The 15,579-nt window shown below is 53.3% G+C and overlaps 1 protein-coding gene and 1 long non-coding RNA gene across 2 annotated transcripts; both read left to right on the forward strand.

Moving 5' to 3' along the window:
- Positions 1-8,314: 8,314 nt before the first annotated feature.
- LOC127216059 (uncharacterized) lies at positions 8,315-10,506 on the forward strand. Its single transcript, XR_007833992.1, has 3 exons — positions 8,315-8,386; positions 9,678-9,762; positions 10,413-10,506. It is a non-coding gene; the product is annotated as an uncharacterized LOC127216059 (long non-coding RNA).
- Positions 10,507-11,727: 1,221 nt separating this feature from the next.
- Pheta1 (PH domain containing endocytic trafficking adaptor 1) lies at positions 11,728-12,763 on the forward strand. The gene has a single exon (XM_051176589.1). The coding sequence runs from the start codon at positions 11,775-11,777 to the stop codon at positions 12,513-12,515; it is 741 nt and encodes a 246-aa protein (XP_051032546.1). The 5' UTR covers positions 11,728-11,774; the 3' UTR covers positions 12,516-12,763.
- The last annotated feature ends 2,816 nt before the right edge of the window (positions 12,764-15,579 follow it).

The following is a 15,579-nucleotide window of genomic DNA, read 5'->3' on the forward strand; positions in this document are numbered from 1 at the left end:
GCCTGCCAGATTTCTCCGAGGCCCAAACCTGTTTCCTTCCTCGCTCAGCTTCTCGTCCCGCGGGCCCGCCCCAGTCCGGGTTCCCTGAGAGCCCTGCGCTGTCAGAGTCCTCTGTTTATTTACGTTTTTTGTTTTTGTTTTTTTCCTTCGAAGGGCTCCAAGGCCATTGCTGCTGCGCCCCACATGAGACCCTGCGGTGACAGCAGCGACTCTGGATTCTGTGCCCCTGGGATCGAGCTCCTCCCACCCAGCCGGGGAGACCGATACGCCAGTCCCCACAGCTGGCGGGGACTGCCGGAAGCTGGCTGACCACTCCCAGGGACCCAGCCACCCGCCCTTCCTTCCTGCTGAGGGCAGGCAGCGGCACGGGGTCCTTCTGCCTGGGACCCAGGTGGCCTGGTCAGAAGGACAGCTGAACCTAGCCTAGCAGGTTCGCCAAATCAACAACACAATATCAGCCAGGTGTACTGAGTAACAAGGATAGCATTTAGAGGCTGAGACAGGAGGATGAGTTCAAGGGGTACCTAGTGCTGGAGACCTTCCTCGGTCTTCATAAGACAAGTCTCAAATCCAACAAACCCAACAATACCTATGAAAGTTAACCAGAGCCAAGAAAGTATTAATGAGTCAATGATCTAAGCCATTCATATTGTTAATATAAATAGCAACAAACATTCACCAGATAGGACCTGGGGGATGGCACGATAGGTAAAGTGTGCAAGCATGAGGATCTGAGTTCAAGGCCCAGCATCATATAAAAGGCAGGCAAGGACCAATGGGACTTGTAGGTCAGCCAGCCTAGTCCCATCAAACTGGTTAGTTTGTTGAGATACTCTCCAAAAAAATAAGTGAACAAAAAGAAAAAGAAAAAAAAAAAAAGGCATATATGTCCAGTGCCTTTACTACCAGCACTTGGATTGTAGAGGCAATCTGAATTTGGGGCCAGCATGATCTACAAGGAAAATTCCAGGCTAACCAGAGCCACATAGTAAGTATATCAAGAAAAATGAAGTGATGGGCTGGAGAGATGGCTCAGAAGAGCCCTGACTGATCTTCCAAGGTCCTGAGTTCAATTCCCAGCAATCACATGTGGCTCACAACCGGCTGTCAAGAGATCTGGTGCCCTCTTCTGGTGTGTAGGCAAATATGCAGACAGAACACTGCATATGCAATAAAAATAAGTAAAAAGAAAAAAGAAAAGAATGAAGTGAGAAATAGTAGACTGCTTGAAATGTACCCACTGGTCACAACCCCAGGGCTTGTAACCCAGTGCTAGATCCCTATCCTGCTTTTTACTTTTCATTAAAAATCATTTATTAAAATCTATTAAAAATCATTGATTTTTCCGGGCTAGCCTTTGACTTAGTCCAGGAAGGCCTTGAACATTAAACCCTTCTGAAATAACAGCCTGTGCTGCCAAGGTTGGCTTTGCTTTTGGGTTTTAAGACAGTTTTGCCAGGTGGCCTCAAAATTTTGATCCCCCAGCCTCTGCCCCCCAGTGCTAAGGGCTCATAGATGTGAGCCTCCAAACCCACCTTGTACTTAGCATTTCTAACGTTAATTAAAATGTACTGCTTAACCTAGCATGATGGCTGGACTCTGTAATCACAGCACTCTGCAGCAGAGGCAGGAGGATAACCTTGACACCAGGCTGGCCTCTAACTCACAGAGATCCCCCTGCCTCTGCCTGCTGAGTGCTGGGATTAAAGGCATGCGCCACTACACCTGGCTAGAATTTCTAAAGGTACATTTTAATTGTTTTTTTGAGACAGAGTAGCCCAAGCTGATCTGAAACTCTTGATTCTCCTGCCTCAGCCTCCCCAAGTGCTAGTGTTACAGGACATGTCCAGCTGTCAAGCCCAGTTTCTTTTTAGACTTCAACTTCCTTCGTGACCTTGAGTCACAGCTGATCAAACTGCACCTGAATTATCAAAACCATGAGACGGGTGTTTCCTAGCAGACCAGAGATGGGGGAGGGGTTGTCATTACACAGCAATTGTTGGCTAATCCAGAGCTTCAGAGGCTCCCAGAGAGTTCATCTAAACTGTTCCTCATACACTGGATTCAACTGTGGCTGAAAGGGCTCTGGAAAGCAGCCTCAGCATAGCTAACACTTCAGCTGGGGCCTCTCTTCCAGGCACACACTCAGAACGCCTAAGCCTGATTCCTGAGCTGTGGGTCTGTCTGATCTGCTGAGCTCAGGGGCCTGGCACTATCTTTTCCCTCTGTTTCCTCTCTAGGGCCTGGGTTCCCTTTTCTGCGCTCACTGCCCCTTCCATGTGAAAACTGTCCCCAGTCCTTGCTCAAGACAAATATAATAGTCAGGCCTCATGCTGAAAATTCGGTCTTCCTGGCTAAGGCCATGCCTGCCATGAAGGCAGGACTGTTTGTTCGTTTGCCCTATGCAGATGAGGAAGGCTGAAACCCACGTGGCCTGACCAAGGTCACACCGATGCTGAGGGGCTGAAGCAGCAATTCTGGACTCCTGACTAGAGTGTTTTTGGAGCCCAGGGCTCCCTCATCTACTGTACCCAGCGCCAGAAATAAAGACAACTGTAGGAGAATAACTAAGGATGTGTTTATGCTTGTTTTGAGACTGTAGCCTAGGCTGTCCTGCAACTCACTAAGTAGACCAGGCTGACTGTGAACTTGTAGCCTTCTGCCTGAGTTTCTGGGTTCACGGGTATGTGCCATCTGGCCTAGGTCATGTGGAAACAATTTTGAAGGTTTTCCACAAAGTGACAATCTGCTTGGCCTCAACCATATGTTGGAGAAGGGGCCCACTCCGCTCCACTTGGCAGAGGAGGAAATCGAGGCACACAGACGCAAGTGCCCTCGCCAAGCCCCACAGATCTGTGGAATGGCCAGCAGGAACCTGCTCCCTGCTGGCCACGGTAGGTTCTGGTCTTGGCTTCGGCCCAATCCCGGCCAGCACAAGGTCGCAGGGAAGCGCAGTCGCCCCCTCTTCCGCCAGCCCTGGGAATCTGGTTAGTGGGGAAGTGACTCAGTGCCCTGAGGCCCCGCGAGGCTCATCCACTTCCAATCCCGGTAATTATAGGCCCTAATTGCTCCGCAGCTGGGAGACTGGGGTCGCCTCCCGGATCCATGCACTGTGCTCTTCCTGGGCTGGAGCCTGGCAACAGTGACGGACACGAGGTGCGCGGGCCCTCTGCTGGCCATGAGCGGCAGCGCAGCTGCAGCCTGAGACCCAGAGACCCGGTCCCCATGGACTGCAGCGCCACCCAGGTGGAGGACGACGGTTTCAAGTCTGCCTTCTCCCTTATGTTTTTTGTTTTGTTTTAAATCGATTATTTGGTATCTCTGTCACTCTCAATACTGGGGATGGATCGCAGGGCCTCTCATGGGCTAGGAAAGCAGTCTACCACTGGCCATGCCCCCAGCAAGCGACTTAGGATCTTCTCGCCTTCATTTCTTAATCCAAAAAAAAAAAAAAAAAGGATAAGGAATAACCCTAAGCATAGCATGATGGCGTACAACTTTAATCCCTGCACTCAGGAGGCAGAAGCAGGTGGATCTCTGTGATTCTGAGGCCAGCCTGATCTACACAGTGAGCCCAGGCCAGCCCAGTGAGACCCTACCGAAACAGAACAAAACCACAAGTAAGTAAAAAAAAAAAAAAAAAAAAAAAAAAAAAAATACATAACTCTACTTGATTGGACTATAGTGAAAACCAAGTCAGAGATTTCATGTGTCAGTCTGTTACGCAGGAAGTGCTCAATAAGTGCTACTATATTGTTATTATCAATTATTTGCAAGGCACCAGTCTGGTGTGCTCCCAGAACACACTCTAAAACCCTCCACAGCTCCCCATTACCTCAGCCTCAGCAACCTCATCTCTCACCAGTAACCACGGGACACCCATGCCCCGGCCTGTTCTCCCAGACTGTTTGCTTTCCATTGCCTTACCCTTGCTTCTGCTCGGGAAATTCCTACACACCTTTTAATGCCACCTGAAGTGTGACCTCCACCTATAAAGATAGCCCTAGCTCCCTAGGGGTGTGGCTTTCTCTGACAGAGGGTAGCCTTGTCTCTTATGCAGGATTCATTCCCTTACCTGACTTCCTGGGAAAACAGTGCTGGTCTATTATCTGAGCCCTCGAGTTCCCAGTAAGAGGCTGGTACTTGGTGCAGAGTCACACGTGGCTTTTGTATGTCTGCTTTCTTTTAAGAGATCATCCATGCTGCAGCAACTTGTCACACTCCATTCCTTTTGACAGCTGTGTAGAGGCCTCGGGGTGCAGCCTGGTGCTACAGCGATCACCTTTGTATAAATGGGGCCTTGGGTTCACCCTCAGCAGGGACAAACCCCAATAGCAGCAATGAAAACGCAGAGGCAAAATGTCAGGCTGGTCAGTGTTGAAAGCTGATGACCTTAAAGCCCAGGCTTGTGAAAGCAGCCTGAGGTCTGTGACCTCCGTAAGCCTCAGTTTCCTTACCCTGTCCCACACAGGGTCGCTATGGCTGCGGTGGAGAACCACAACCAGAAAAAAGCTGGGGAGGGGAGGACTGATTGTGTTTATATTTCCACATCTTAGCCCATCACTAAAAGAAGTCAGGACAGGAACTCAAGCAGAGCGGGACCTGGAGGCAGGAGCCGATGCAGAGGCCAAGGAGGGGAGCTACTTATTAGCTTGCTCAGCCTGCTTCCTCTCTCTCTCTCTCTCTCTCTCTCTCTCTCTCTCTCTCTCTCTCTCTCTCTCTCTCTCCAGGGTTTCTCTATATAACAGTCTTGACTGTCCTGAAACTTACTTTGTAGACCAGACCAGGTTGGTCTCCAATTCACTGAGATCTGCTTCCCTTTGCCTTCTGAGTGCTGGGACTAAAGGTGTGTACCACCACTGTCCCTAAGGCAGCCTGCTTTCTTACAGCACCCAGGACCATCAGCCCTCCCCCACTGATCACTAATTAAGAAAGTGCCCCACAGCTGGATCTTATGGAGGCATTTTTCTCCAATTGTGATTTTCTCCTTTCAGATGACTCTAGCTCATATCAAGTTGACATAAAACTAGCCAGGACATCGTCTCAAACAGTGTTTGTGAGGATTTGGTGACATGGCTGCGAAGCCTGTAACACAGGACATTCGAGAAAGAACACGAGTCTTCCTTCCCTTTTAGACAGGGTCTCTCTGTGTTCCCTGGCTGTCCTGGAACTCACTCTGTACACCAGGCTGGCCTCGAACTCATAGAGATCCACCTGCCTCTGCCTCTGCCTGGTGCTGGGATTAAAGGCTCGTGCCACTACCACCTGGCCCTTATTTAAAAAACAAACAAACAAACAAACAAACAAACAAAAAACCCCTTTTCCTGAGTACCTAGGACAGCAGCTCTTTAAAGGCTGAGTGAATGACTGGAAGGAAGGAAGGTACTGATCAGTAAAAAGAGCTGGGAGTCATCTGCCTCCTTGAAGAGGAAGTGCTCAGTGAAGCCTCAGGCATCAGAATGGGCAGCCAAGTCTCCGAGGGTGTGGGGAGTCTTCTGGAACAGCAGACAGGAAGAGGTCTGGCGCACAGTCCATTCTGGAACACACAGCAGGGCAGGTAGCAGAGGTAGCGGAAGGAGTGGCCAGGGCCAATGCAAGGAATGCTTTGCGGTGGGCAGGAAACGCTCTGGGCTTGGTCCTGAGGTGATGAGGAGCCATGACTGCCTGTGACCAAGAGAATGGCAGGATTTGTTCTGAGGCAAGCTGCAAAAGGAGCCCTGAAGCTGCTGGTGAGAAGGGAGTCTAGAGCCCAGCGGGTCCGAGGAGGAGAGTTGAAGGACCCTGGTGTCCTGAAGAGGGGTTGACAGTGTTGAGATGGGGAAGTGGCTGCAGAGGCTGCAGAGATGGAGGCGTGCTGGATTTGAGACGTGGTTTGGAGGCAAAACCATATCTTTGGCCACAGTCCCACAGTGGAGGTTCCCAAATTCCCCTCTCTCGTGTTCCTTATTCATAGTCCCTCCTACCCATCTTCAACCCCAGCCACAAATGTACTGGCCTTTTACTACTGGAGACGGCCTAAGGCCCCTCAGTGCATGGGCAGATAAGCAAAATGCATTCTGCATTCCATGCCAACGATGAGCCATTACTCAGTCGTGAAAAGGATGGAGATGCCAACTTCAGCTGCCAAATGAACTGGCCTTGAGCCCTGGAGAGAGAAATGTATGGAGAGGAGTGGACACCCCGGAGTCTGCAAATCCACGTGTGGGAAGTGGGGACTAAATCTCCCTTTTATGATGGTGCTGGGAATGGAAGCTCATGCATGCAGTCTAGGCTGGGGGTGGACTGACTGATGGTGACTGACGAGGTGAGGACCGACAACTCACGATGACAGGCAGAGTAACAACTGACTGACCAGACAGACTGAGGACCACTGACGACTGACTGATGATGATCAACCACTGACCACTGATTGCACAGTTAAGGACTTCCCTGTCTCCCTTCCTCCCTCAGGAAGGCTGGGCCACCCCTCCCTGCCTGGGAATCTCACCAGGCCCCACGCATGCCCAGTGGGCTCCACCTTCAGGGCCCCTAGAGCTTTCCCTCCCATGGCCGCTCTCATGTTGAGGTCTGTGGTGTGAGGTAGAGTGGGCTTCAGTTTTCACCATGGATCCCTGCTGACTCCAGTTCAGTTTGGTGACAGCTGCTCTAGACTCTCCCTTCCCTTCCAGGCTCTCCCATTTTGCCCATTACTCCTTTCCCGGGTCTCTCATACTCCACCCAGAAGCCATCAACCAAGTGTGCATACATCTCGAAAACAGACATGAAACTCACCCACTCCCCACTTCTGTCCCACTGACCTTCAAGTTGCCCTCACCACTCACTCGGTTCACTGCAGTAGGCTCATGCTTGGCCTCCAAGCCTTCCCTCTTGTCCTACTGCCCCCTAAAGATTGCATCCCAGCTCAAAATCCTCCGGGCCGGACATCATGCTACTAATCCCCCCAAGTGGGAAGGCAGACATGCTCTCTGCGAGGTCAAGGACAGCCTGGTCTACTACACTAATTATTATTTTTGTGAGACAGGGACTTGCTATGCAGCTGTGGCTTTGCAGCTACCTTCTGCCTCTGCCTCCTGACTGCTGGAATTACAAGTGGGCGCTGCCATGCATGCCTGAAAGCAACATTTCCCCCAACTTCACAGGGTCCTATGCAACGAGGCAACTTCTTTGTCCCCCCCCCTTGTACACTGCCCTCATCTGGGCCCTTTGGGACACCCTTCCTGCAGGTCACCCCAGGGCTCTCACACATGCTGCCAAGTCATGGCTCAGTGCCAGGTCAGTGGCAATTCCAGAGAATTTGTCTTAGCTGCTGCTCTCCCTCCCACTCTTGCCTATTCTGTCCCTCACGCCACACACTTTCAGAACTGTCTGTCGGTTGACACCTGACGGTTTCTGTCTGGATCCGACTGCACACAGTAGGTACTGGAGAGAGAGTATGGAAAGAAGCAGGGATCCTTATCTGTCCTGTTTTGTTCTTGTCCTCAGGCCAAGGAGGTCTCGGGGTGGGAAGGTAGAAGGAAGTGAGGAGGAGGCAGATAGAACGGAAGTGAAGGATTCTGGGAGGTGGAACTGTGTTATTTTGGGAAGAGGAGGGAAAAAAGTAAAACTCCGGCAATTCCTACTAAGAACGCCTGCTGTTGAGTCATGCCCTGTAAATATTACACTTGTCTTTATATTTTGCGGGCAAGACATGGAAGCCCAGAGATGCCGAGTTTCTGTTGGGAGAGCATGCAGTCTGCTCACTTCTAGAACTTTTCCTCACCACCACCTGGGGCAAGTGTGCTGATGGCTTGGTGTCTTGCACATTTACAACAGACCTGTGTTGATTTTGTCTGGAAACGCCATGGGTTAAACTTTTTCTTTTCTTTTAAGGATAGGGTTTCCTTATGGAAGTCCCGGCTAGCCTGGAACTGGATATGTAGTCCAGGCTGGCCTTGAACTCACAGAGATCCACTTGTCTCTGGCTCCTGAGTGATGGAATTAAAGGTCTGCACTAGCACACCCAGCTCTCCTTTCTTCCTGTGTGTGTTTGTGTGTGAACACACTTGTGCCATAGTAGGCTTAATTTTTCCTCAGCTCAAATCCTTAGACTTTTTCTAGGACAGAACGCTGGTGACACCTGGCACCAGCGAGGTCCCTTTAAGAGTGGTTTTCAGGCTTGCGCGTGGAGGCGTGGCGAACCCGGAGGCGGGGCCTGTGGGGACTGGCCAATGGGCTGGTGTGTACAGCTCAGGGCGGGCCCCTCCAGGGCGGGGCCGCTCAGGGTTAAAGGGGCGCCCGCGGGTCGCCGCAGCTCGGCTTCGGGGAGACAAAGCGTCCGCTTGCCACCGCCCTTCAAGCGGTTCTGGGCCATGGGACGGATAGACCGTTGCTCCAGACCCGCAGCCAGGTGAGACCGGGCGGGCGGGGATGGCGACAGGGACGGGATCCGCGCGGCCATCGCACGGGACCCGCCCGCGGCCTCCATCGTGGCCGGGCCGCACACTGCCCAGGCTTGCGGTTCTGCGGTGGTGCCCTGCCTCAGTTTCTCTTGAGTCCTAGCTCAGGAGCCAGCCATTATCCCTCGAATGGTGGGCCCATCACTTGTCCTTAATTTCCTAGTATTTATTTTTGTTTACGTGTACGCGTGTGTGGAGGTCAGAGGACAGCTTGCGGGAGTCGGTTCTTTGCTTCTACCATGTGGTTTCTGGTCATCGAACTCAGTTAAGGCAGCTTGGGGGCAAGCATCTTTATCCGCTGAACTGTTTTGCCAGCCCTGCCTTTTTATGGGTTTTGTTGTTGTTGTTTTGAGACAGTCTTGAGACTTTGTAGCTCAGGTATGTACAACAGGCTAGCCTCTAACTCACAGAGATCCCATCTGCCTTTGCATCCGGTGCTGGGATCAAAGGTATATGTCAACATATGTGGCATGTGCCTTTGTTTGTTTGTTTGTTTGTTTGTTTGTTTTTAAACAGGGTCTTGCTATATAGCTCAGGCTGGCCTCAACATATGTGGCATGTGCCTTTGTTTGTTTGTTTGTTTGTTTGTTTGTTTTTAAACAGGGTCTTGCTATATAGCTCAGGCTGGCCTCTGCCTCCCATGTGCTGGAATGACAGGTGTGAGCCACCACGTTGGGTGCTTTTGCCTACTTTAGAATACTTTCCCTGTAGTTAGTCACAGACTTTCCTTATTTTCATCTTCTGAGCCTCCTTGAAGCCCACTGAGGCTACTGAGGTCTGGGAAGCGGCCATGACTGGCCGTCCATGCTGGACCAACTTGGGCAGGAATTTGGTTCCTAAAGCATCGTGCCTAGGCCCTGTTGATTCATTAGTGCGGTGCCCTCAGCAGACTCTGGACTTAGAGAGAACGGGGTGGTTGTAAAATGGGGAGCAGTTGCTCCCTCCAGGAGAAGCCAGAGCCTGTCTCTCAGACTCATTTTCTTTGCTTAGCTGGAGCAGGCAAGGGCCAGGGACCTGGCTGGGCTTTCTGTCTACTGGTGACCTTGCGCTAGGGTGGCCCCATCTGAGCAGTCAGGGTGGGTGGCTTGATGGACACCAGGCAAGTTCTTGTCAGTCTTAGTGCGGTTAGTGCCCCACTTGGGTAGTTTGCTCTGAGCCCTGTGCTTGGGCCATGAGCATGGGACAGGGACCACCCCTTGTCACAGGGCCCTCATGTTGACAAAGGTTTGCTTTGTCCTGTAGGCTCCCAAGAGCACCTGCTACACACCGGGTTCTCAAATCCAGACAGAAAACCCCTCCCCTCCTGGAGCAGGCATGAATGACCCAGGTGATTTTCAGCTGGGATGTAGTACAATGCCCGGTGGTCTCTTGTGGTTGGATGGATGGAGGATGCCAACCCCTAGACAGTGGTGAACCCTGCCATGTGGTAAGGAAGGGCATCCCAGGCACAGAGTAACAGCCAGGGCAAAGGTCCTGATACAAGAAAGTGTCTGGTGCATTTGAGGGACACAAAGGAAGCCAGAGTGGCTGAGGTTTGGTGACAAAGTCAGGCAGAGGTTGGGAACGGAGCTGAGATGGTGTGGGGTGGGGACTGAGACTGGGTAGAAGTTATGGGAGATAAGGGCCCCTTTGTGGGCCCAGGGGAGGGCCCTAGGGAGGTGTTCTTACCTTGAGGTACAGGGTAGAAAGGAGCAAAGGTGGAGGCAGGGAGGGCTGCTGAGGCTCCTGCGCTGGTTCCAGCAAACATAGATACAGACCTAGAGATAGGGGAGTTAAACATCTGTGGCTTTGGAAGACTGAGTGGGGGAGGGGAAGTGGGGTGGGGAGAGTGCCACCAGGGGTCATTCACTGAGACAGGACCCACTAGAGGGACACCAAGTACACTCACTACAGCGACCATGGCAGAGGGCCTGGTTCCCTGAGCCCCGGTCTCATTGCCATAACCTTGACTTAGACCGTTCTGTTCTCATTTTATAGATGGAGAACTAGAGGTCCAGAGAGGCTGACTGTGTGCATAGAGGTGACCAATCCTGGGGACTGAGCTGACCTGTGACCCCAGTGAGCAAGCAGAGCACGGTGGGCACAAGGAACTGTCTTGGGAAGGATGCACAAGTCACTTATGCAGAGAGAAACAGGCTTAGAGAGGGACAGCTGGGCCGGGCAGTGGTGGTGCATGTCTTTAATCCCAGCATTGGGGAGGCAGAGGCAGGTGGATCTCTGTGAGTTTGAGGCCAGCCTGGTCTACAGAGTGAGTTCCAAGACAGCCAGGGCTACATAGAGAAACTCTGCCTCAAAAGAGAGAGAGAGAAAGGGATGCCATACAGCACAGGGAGGCAGTGGGCACTAAATACACTAGAACCTTCAGGGGCTGACTCCCTCCCTCTGTTGGGACAAGCAGGTCTCAGTCTCTCGCTCAGCAGGAAGCTGTCCCTGACTTCAGTGTGGGTGGCATGCGGTGGCATGAAAATAAGTAGTTGTTTGACAGCCGTTTCTCCCTCTACCTGTCAGGTGGCCCCGCAGAGCCACCACCCAGACCTTATTCCTCCTGACTCTGGGGCCTGCCACCCAGGCAGAAGCGGGTAGACTAGCTGAGTGCCTACTGCATTCCAGGCTCTTTACAGACGCCTCTTGAAAAGTATGGCTGCCATCTGAGAGCAAGGTCAGGCTGTGCTGGGGACCTCAGGGTGCAGGACCTCCTCCAAGTGGCCACACTGGTAACCTGTGTGCCACCTCCTGATAAGTCCTACTACCCACCGCTGCCCCACTGTGTACCTTTTGGGAGGTGTGAGTTCAAGTGCTCTGTCCCTCCCTCCAGGTCAGTCTGGGCTGAGCCCACATTTTATATAGGTCATTTCTAAGTTACTTCACCACTCTGAGTGTGTTTTCCTCCCTTCCTACCCTCCTCTGGTAGTTTTCCTCACAGCAGTAGTTTTCACCACAGGACCTTGTCTTTACTGTTTGCCCACCTGCCACGCTCTTCATAGCTCCCTCTCTCACCAGCCTGACCTCCAGACCCAGGCTGAGCCACAGAGCCGGGACCTCCAGGGACCAGCAAAGGCTCTAGCCAACTTGCTTTGTGACCTTGGCGTTGTGGCTAGTTCCTCAATGTGCCTGTTTCCCCCAACTACACACGATGCAAACATTGCCACATGGAGCTAACCTGTGCTAAGTGTCCAGAGAGTTCTGAATGCCTAATGTTCTTTCCTGAGTCAAGGGCAGCAGGAGGGCTCCGAGTGGCCTTGTGAGACTTGGGTTTTAGTCCTGTCTCCCTGTGCTCACTGGGGGCCTGGGGTGGGTGTGCTCTGGGAGTTGGTGATCTTAGGAGTAACATCAGCTCTGATGCAGGGGACCAGCAAAGGCCTTGCGGCCATGAAGCTGAATGAGCGAAGTCTCGCCTTCTACGCGACCTGCGATGCACCGGTGGACAATGCTGGCTTCCTGCACAAGCGTGGTGGGCGAGGGGCCGGCTCGCACCGGCGCTGGTTCGTGCTTCGTGGCAACATGCTCTTCTACTTCGAGTCGGAGGCCAGCCGCGAGCCGCTGGGTGTCATCCTGCTGGAGGGTTGCACGGTGGAGCTGGTGGATGCCCGGGAGGAGTTTGCCTTTGCCGTGCACTTTGCTGGCGGTCGTTCTCGGCCTTATGTGCTGGCAGCCGACAGCCAGGAAGCCCTGGAGGGCTGGGTGAAGGCGCTATCTCGAGCCAGCTTCCACTACCTGCGCTTGGTGGTGCGTGAGTTGGAGCAGCAGCTGGCAGCCATGCGGGAGGGAAGCCCTGCCAACGCCTTGCCGGTCCACCCAAGTCCGGTCTCGAACCCGCGACCCAAGGAGAATGGCCGGGCAGTATGGAGCGCTCTGCCCGAAGAACCCACTGCAGCCCCCAAGCGCCCACCGCTGCCACCCCGTCGCAGGGCCTCTGCACCCAATGGGCCCTTGGTATCCTTCGCCCAGCTGCATGAGCGATATGGATTGGAGGTGCAGGCCCTCAGGAGCCAGTGGCGTGGAGGCCAGGCTGACCTAGCTGGCCTGGAGGTCTGGCATCCTTCTAGCTCTGGTGGGACTCATACCCAGGACCAGCCTTAAGGGGCCTACTGGCTGTGAGGGAAGCCTGAGTACAGAAGGCCCTAAGTACAGTACGGGTTGGACTCGGAGCCAGGCTTTCAGGGGACATAGGACATATTACCAGAAGACCTCTGGGATCAGTGGCAGTTACTGCTAAGAAGAACCTGGGACCTGAACATGCTTCAAAAGCTCAAGGAACTGGTTTCTAGGCAACTCTGCCCCAGGACAGACCTGGGGCTGGCCACAGGCCTTCTGTCCCAGGACAACCCTGGGGCTGGCCACAGCATGGGGCCCAGGGTATATCTGGTGCTGGGCCTCACCGCAATCGGGAGGCCTGGGCCTGGTAGCTGCTTCCTGGGCTGCTCACCTGGGTAGGCCTGAAGCAGCAGGTAGAAGGTGGAGCTTAAACTGGATAGGTCCCCCTGTCCCTGGCTTGGAACCAGCTGAGGCAGGACTTTGCCCGGCCTTGGCTCTGCAGGGCCTTTGAGAGCCACCCAACCTCCTTCCTGGGCTGTGGCCTAGCTTCCTCGAAGGTTCACCTGGAGGAGACAGACACCTGCGGCTGATTCCATGCCTGCAGGGGGAGAGCCCAGGCAGCTGCTGCTCCCACCACCTGGATAACCAGTGGGCCTCCCTGCTGGGTCCACCATGCTGGCTCTCTTCCAAAGTGCTGGGCAGGGCAGCCCGCCCTACCTGGGTCTTGTTTACAGTCCTCCTCAGGGCCGAGCCCTGGGGACTGGAGGACACTGTCACTCCAATCTCCGCAATCAGATGGACAGATTTCACCCTGGCCCCAATCCTCTGTCCCAGGAGGCCCTGGGTCGGGGTTCTGAAGGTATATCTGTCACCAGGCCCTCTTGGCTCCCTGCTGGCTCAGGGGCAGGGGCATGGCTGTGGGTTTTACTTTTAAGTATATAAGGTATTGCTTTTTTTTTTTTTTTTTTTTTTTTTAGCAGTGAAGTGAAGTTTAGATTACTGTTGGCTGCTGGTGGGAAGGGATGGCATTGTCCCCAGGGAGCCCAGCCCTAGCAGGAGACAGACATGCCGTCACCTAGCTGACTTGGCCTTCACCTCTCACTCTGTCCCCTGAACTCTGCTGTCTGCACAGGTGCCTCTGGGGACTTGGTCCCTGTCTTCACTGTCCCACTGGGTGGAGCTCAGGTCTTACGGAGGGAGGGCTGAGGCGTAGACTCTAGTCTGGGTTTACAAACTAAAGGTACGGGGTAGGGGGAGTGATGCCCGCTTTTCCCAAAGCACAAAGATCAAGTCCAGCTGATTCTAGAGCTAAGAGAGATGTTAGTCATGGACAGGGTACAAGGGCCAAAATAAAAGCTGTGTCAAGTAATGGTTGCTTGTATTATTTTCCTCCCCACAGAATCCACACATGGTATGCCCCATGGGCCCTAGATGGGAGATGACTGTACCCTTCAGCCAGGCAGTCCCGTCACCTCCTAGGGAAGACACTGGCCTCATCATATGAGTGTGTGTGTGTGTGTGTGAAGGCTCAAAGAGGTTGCCAAGGCCACACAGCTGGAGTGTCAGCTGGGATGTCAACCTCTGACACTGTGGCTGGTGGTGCCCTCAGGAGGTACATGGAGGACCACAGGGCGTAATAAAAGATGGGCAGATGACTGACATGTGGGCAGGCCAGTCACCTGAGAGTCGGGTGGGATGGGAAAGGGTTCAAGCCTGATGCTAGTACACAACCTGTCCCAGCAATCAAGGCTGAGGCAGGAAGCGCTCTAGCTGGAGACCAGCCTGGGCTACACAGTGAGACCATCTCAACAGCAAAACCATGGCCCTCCTTACTGGCCTGTTCCTGGTCACTCAGGGGTTGACTGCAGAGGATCCTGGCCCTATGAAAATTGAGAGAGTCTGTAACTGATTAGTAATGTCTGCTGTGCTGGGGTTGAAGGCATGTGCCACCATCACCCTGTGGAAGATGGCTTAGACTAGGACACTGTCTACAATCATCTGTGTACCTGCTCTAAGGCAATAATGTCTGCTGTGAATGCTGGGGGGCTTTACAGAAGGGAAGGGGCAGGCCTAGGGTGGCCCAGCATGGTGGTTGAGGCCCAGAATCTTCCAAATGTAGACTCAGGATGTGCTGCAGTTCTCACTAGCAGCCTGGAAAAATTAAGTACCTTCTGGAACATTTGGCTTCACAGTGAACTGAGCAACCCGAAGAAGTCATGTTTTTAAGTTCACAAAACAGAGCATCAAGGTCACTGGGTGGTGGTGATGGCATACATCTTTGATCCCGGCACTCAGGAGGCAGAGACAGGTGGATCTCTGAGTTCAAGGCCAGCCTGGTCTACAGAGTGGGTTCCAGGACAGCCAGGGCTAGACAAGGAAACCCTGTCTTGAAACCCCTCTCCCCCGAAAAAGCATCAAGGTCCTAGGACCATGTGCTCCTGAGTCTGTAGCACATGCTGAGTCCCCTCCCTCCCCTGCTTTGGGGCCATAGCTGACTGTGGGAATTGAGTCAGGGCACTGATGACCAAAGTCCCTGCTGGGCACAGGAGTGGGGAAATAGTAGAGGCAGGGTCACAGGTGTGACCTTACCAAAATGCTCCTTGGAGGGACAGATGGCCTTGGGAGCAGTTAGTCAATGCCGACATGCCTATCTGGCCTCCTGCTAGTGATAGGGGTGATGTGCAGGGCACACACAGATCTAGAGGCACTATGTGGTCAGGACTATTCTAAGAAGCCACTGGGGATGGAGGGACACTCAGGCCAGAGGTTACCATTGCCCAGCATCCACCCACCCCAGGTGATTCATTCACCTGGATCAGCCATGCTGCTGCCTTTTGACTGCCAAAGGACAGCCCCGCCCCCCGCCCAGAATTGGCCAATGAGATGAGAGTGGGATCACCCAGTGACCTTCAGACAGCTATGAACAAAGTGACCCAGGTCAATGGCGGGAATGTGGAGGGATGGTCCCCTAGTACATGGACAGCTCCTCAGTTAAAGGCAGAACCATGGGGGTGGGGTGGGGCTGGAGAGATGGCTCAGCCCTAAGGCCACTGACTGCTCTTCAGAGGTCTGTGAGAGGATCCTGGCATGCGTATTTGTTCACAGCAGC

The sequence above is a fragment of the Phodopus roborovskii genome, unplaced genomic scaffold (genome assembly GCF_943737965.1).
Source record: "Phodopus roborovskii unplaced genomic scaffold, PHOROB, whole genome shotgun sequence".
NCBI classification, from domain to species: Eukaryota; Metazoa; Chordata; class Mammalia; order Rodentia; family Cricetidae; genus Phodopus; species Phodopus roborovskii.

Coding starts and splice junctions, on each gene's coding strand:
- Pheta1 (XM_051176589.1), top strand. CDS start 11,775: ATGCAGGGGACCAGCAAAGGCCTTGCGGCCATGAAGCTGAATGAGCGA.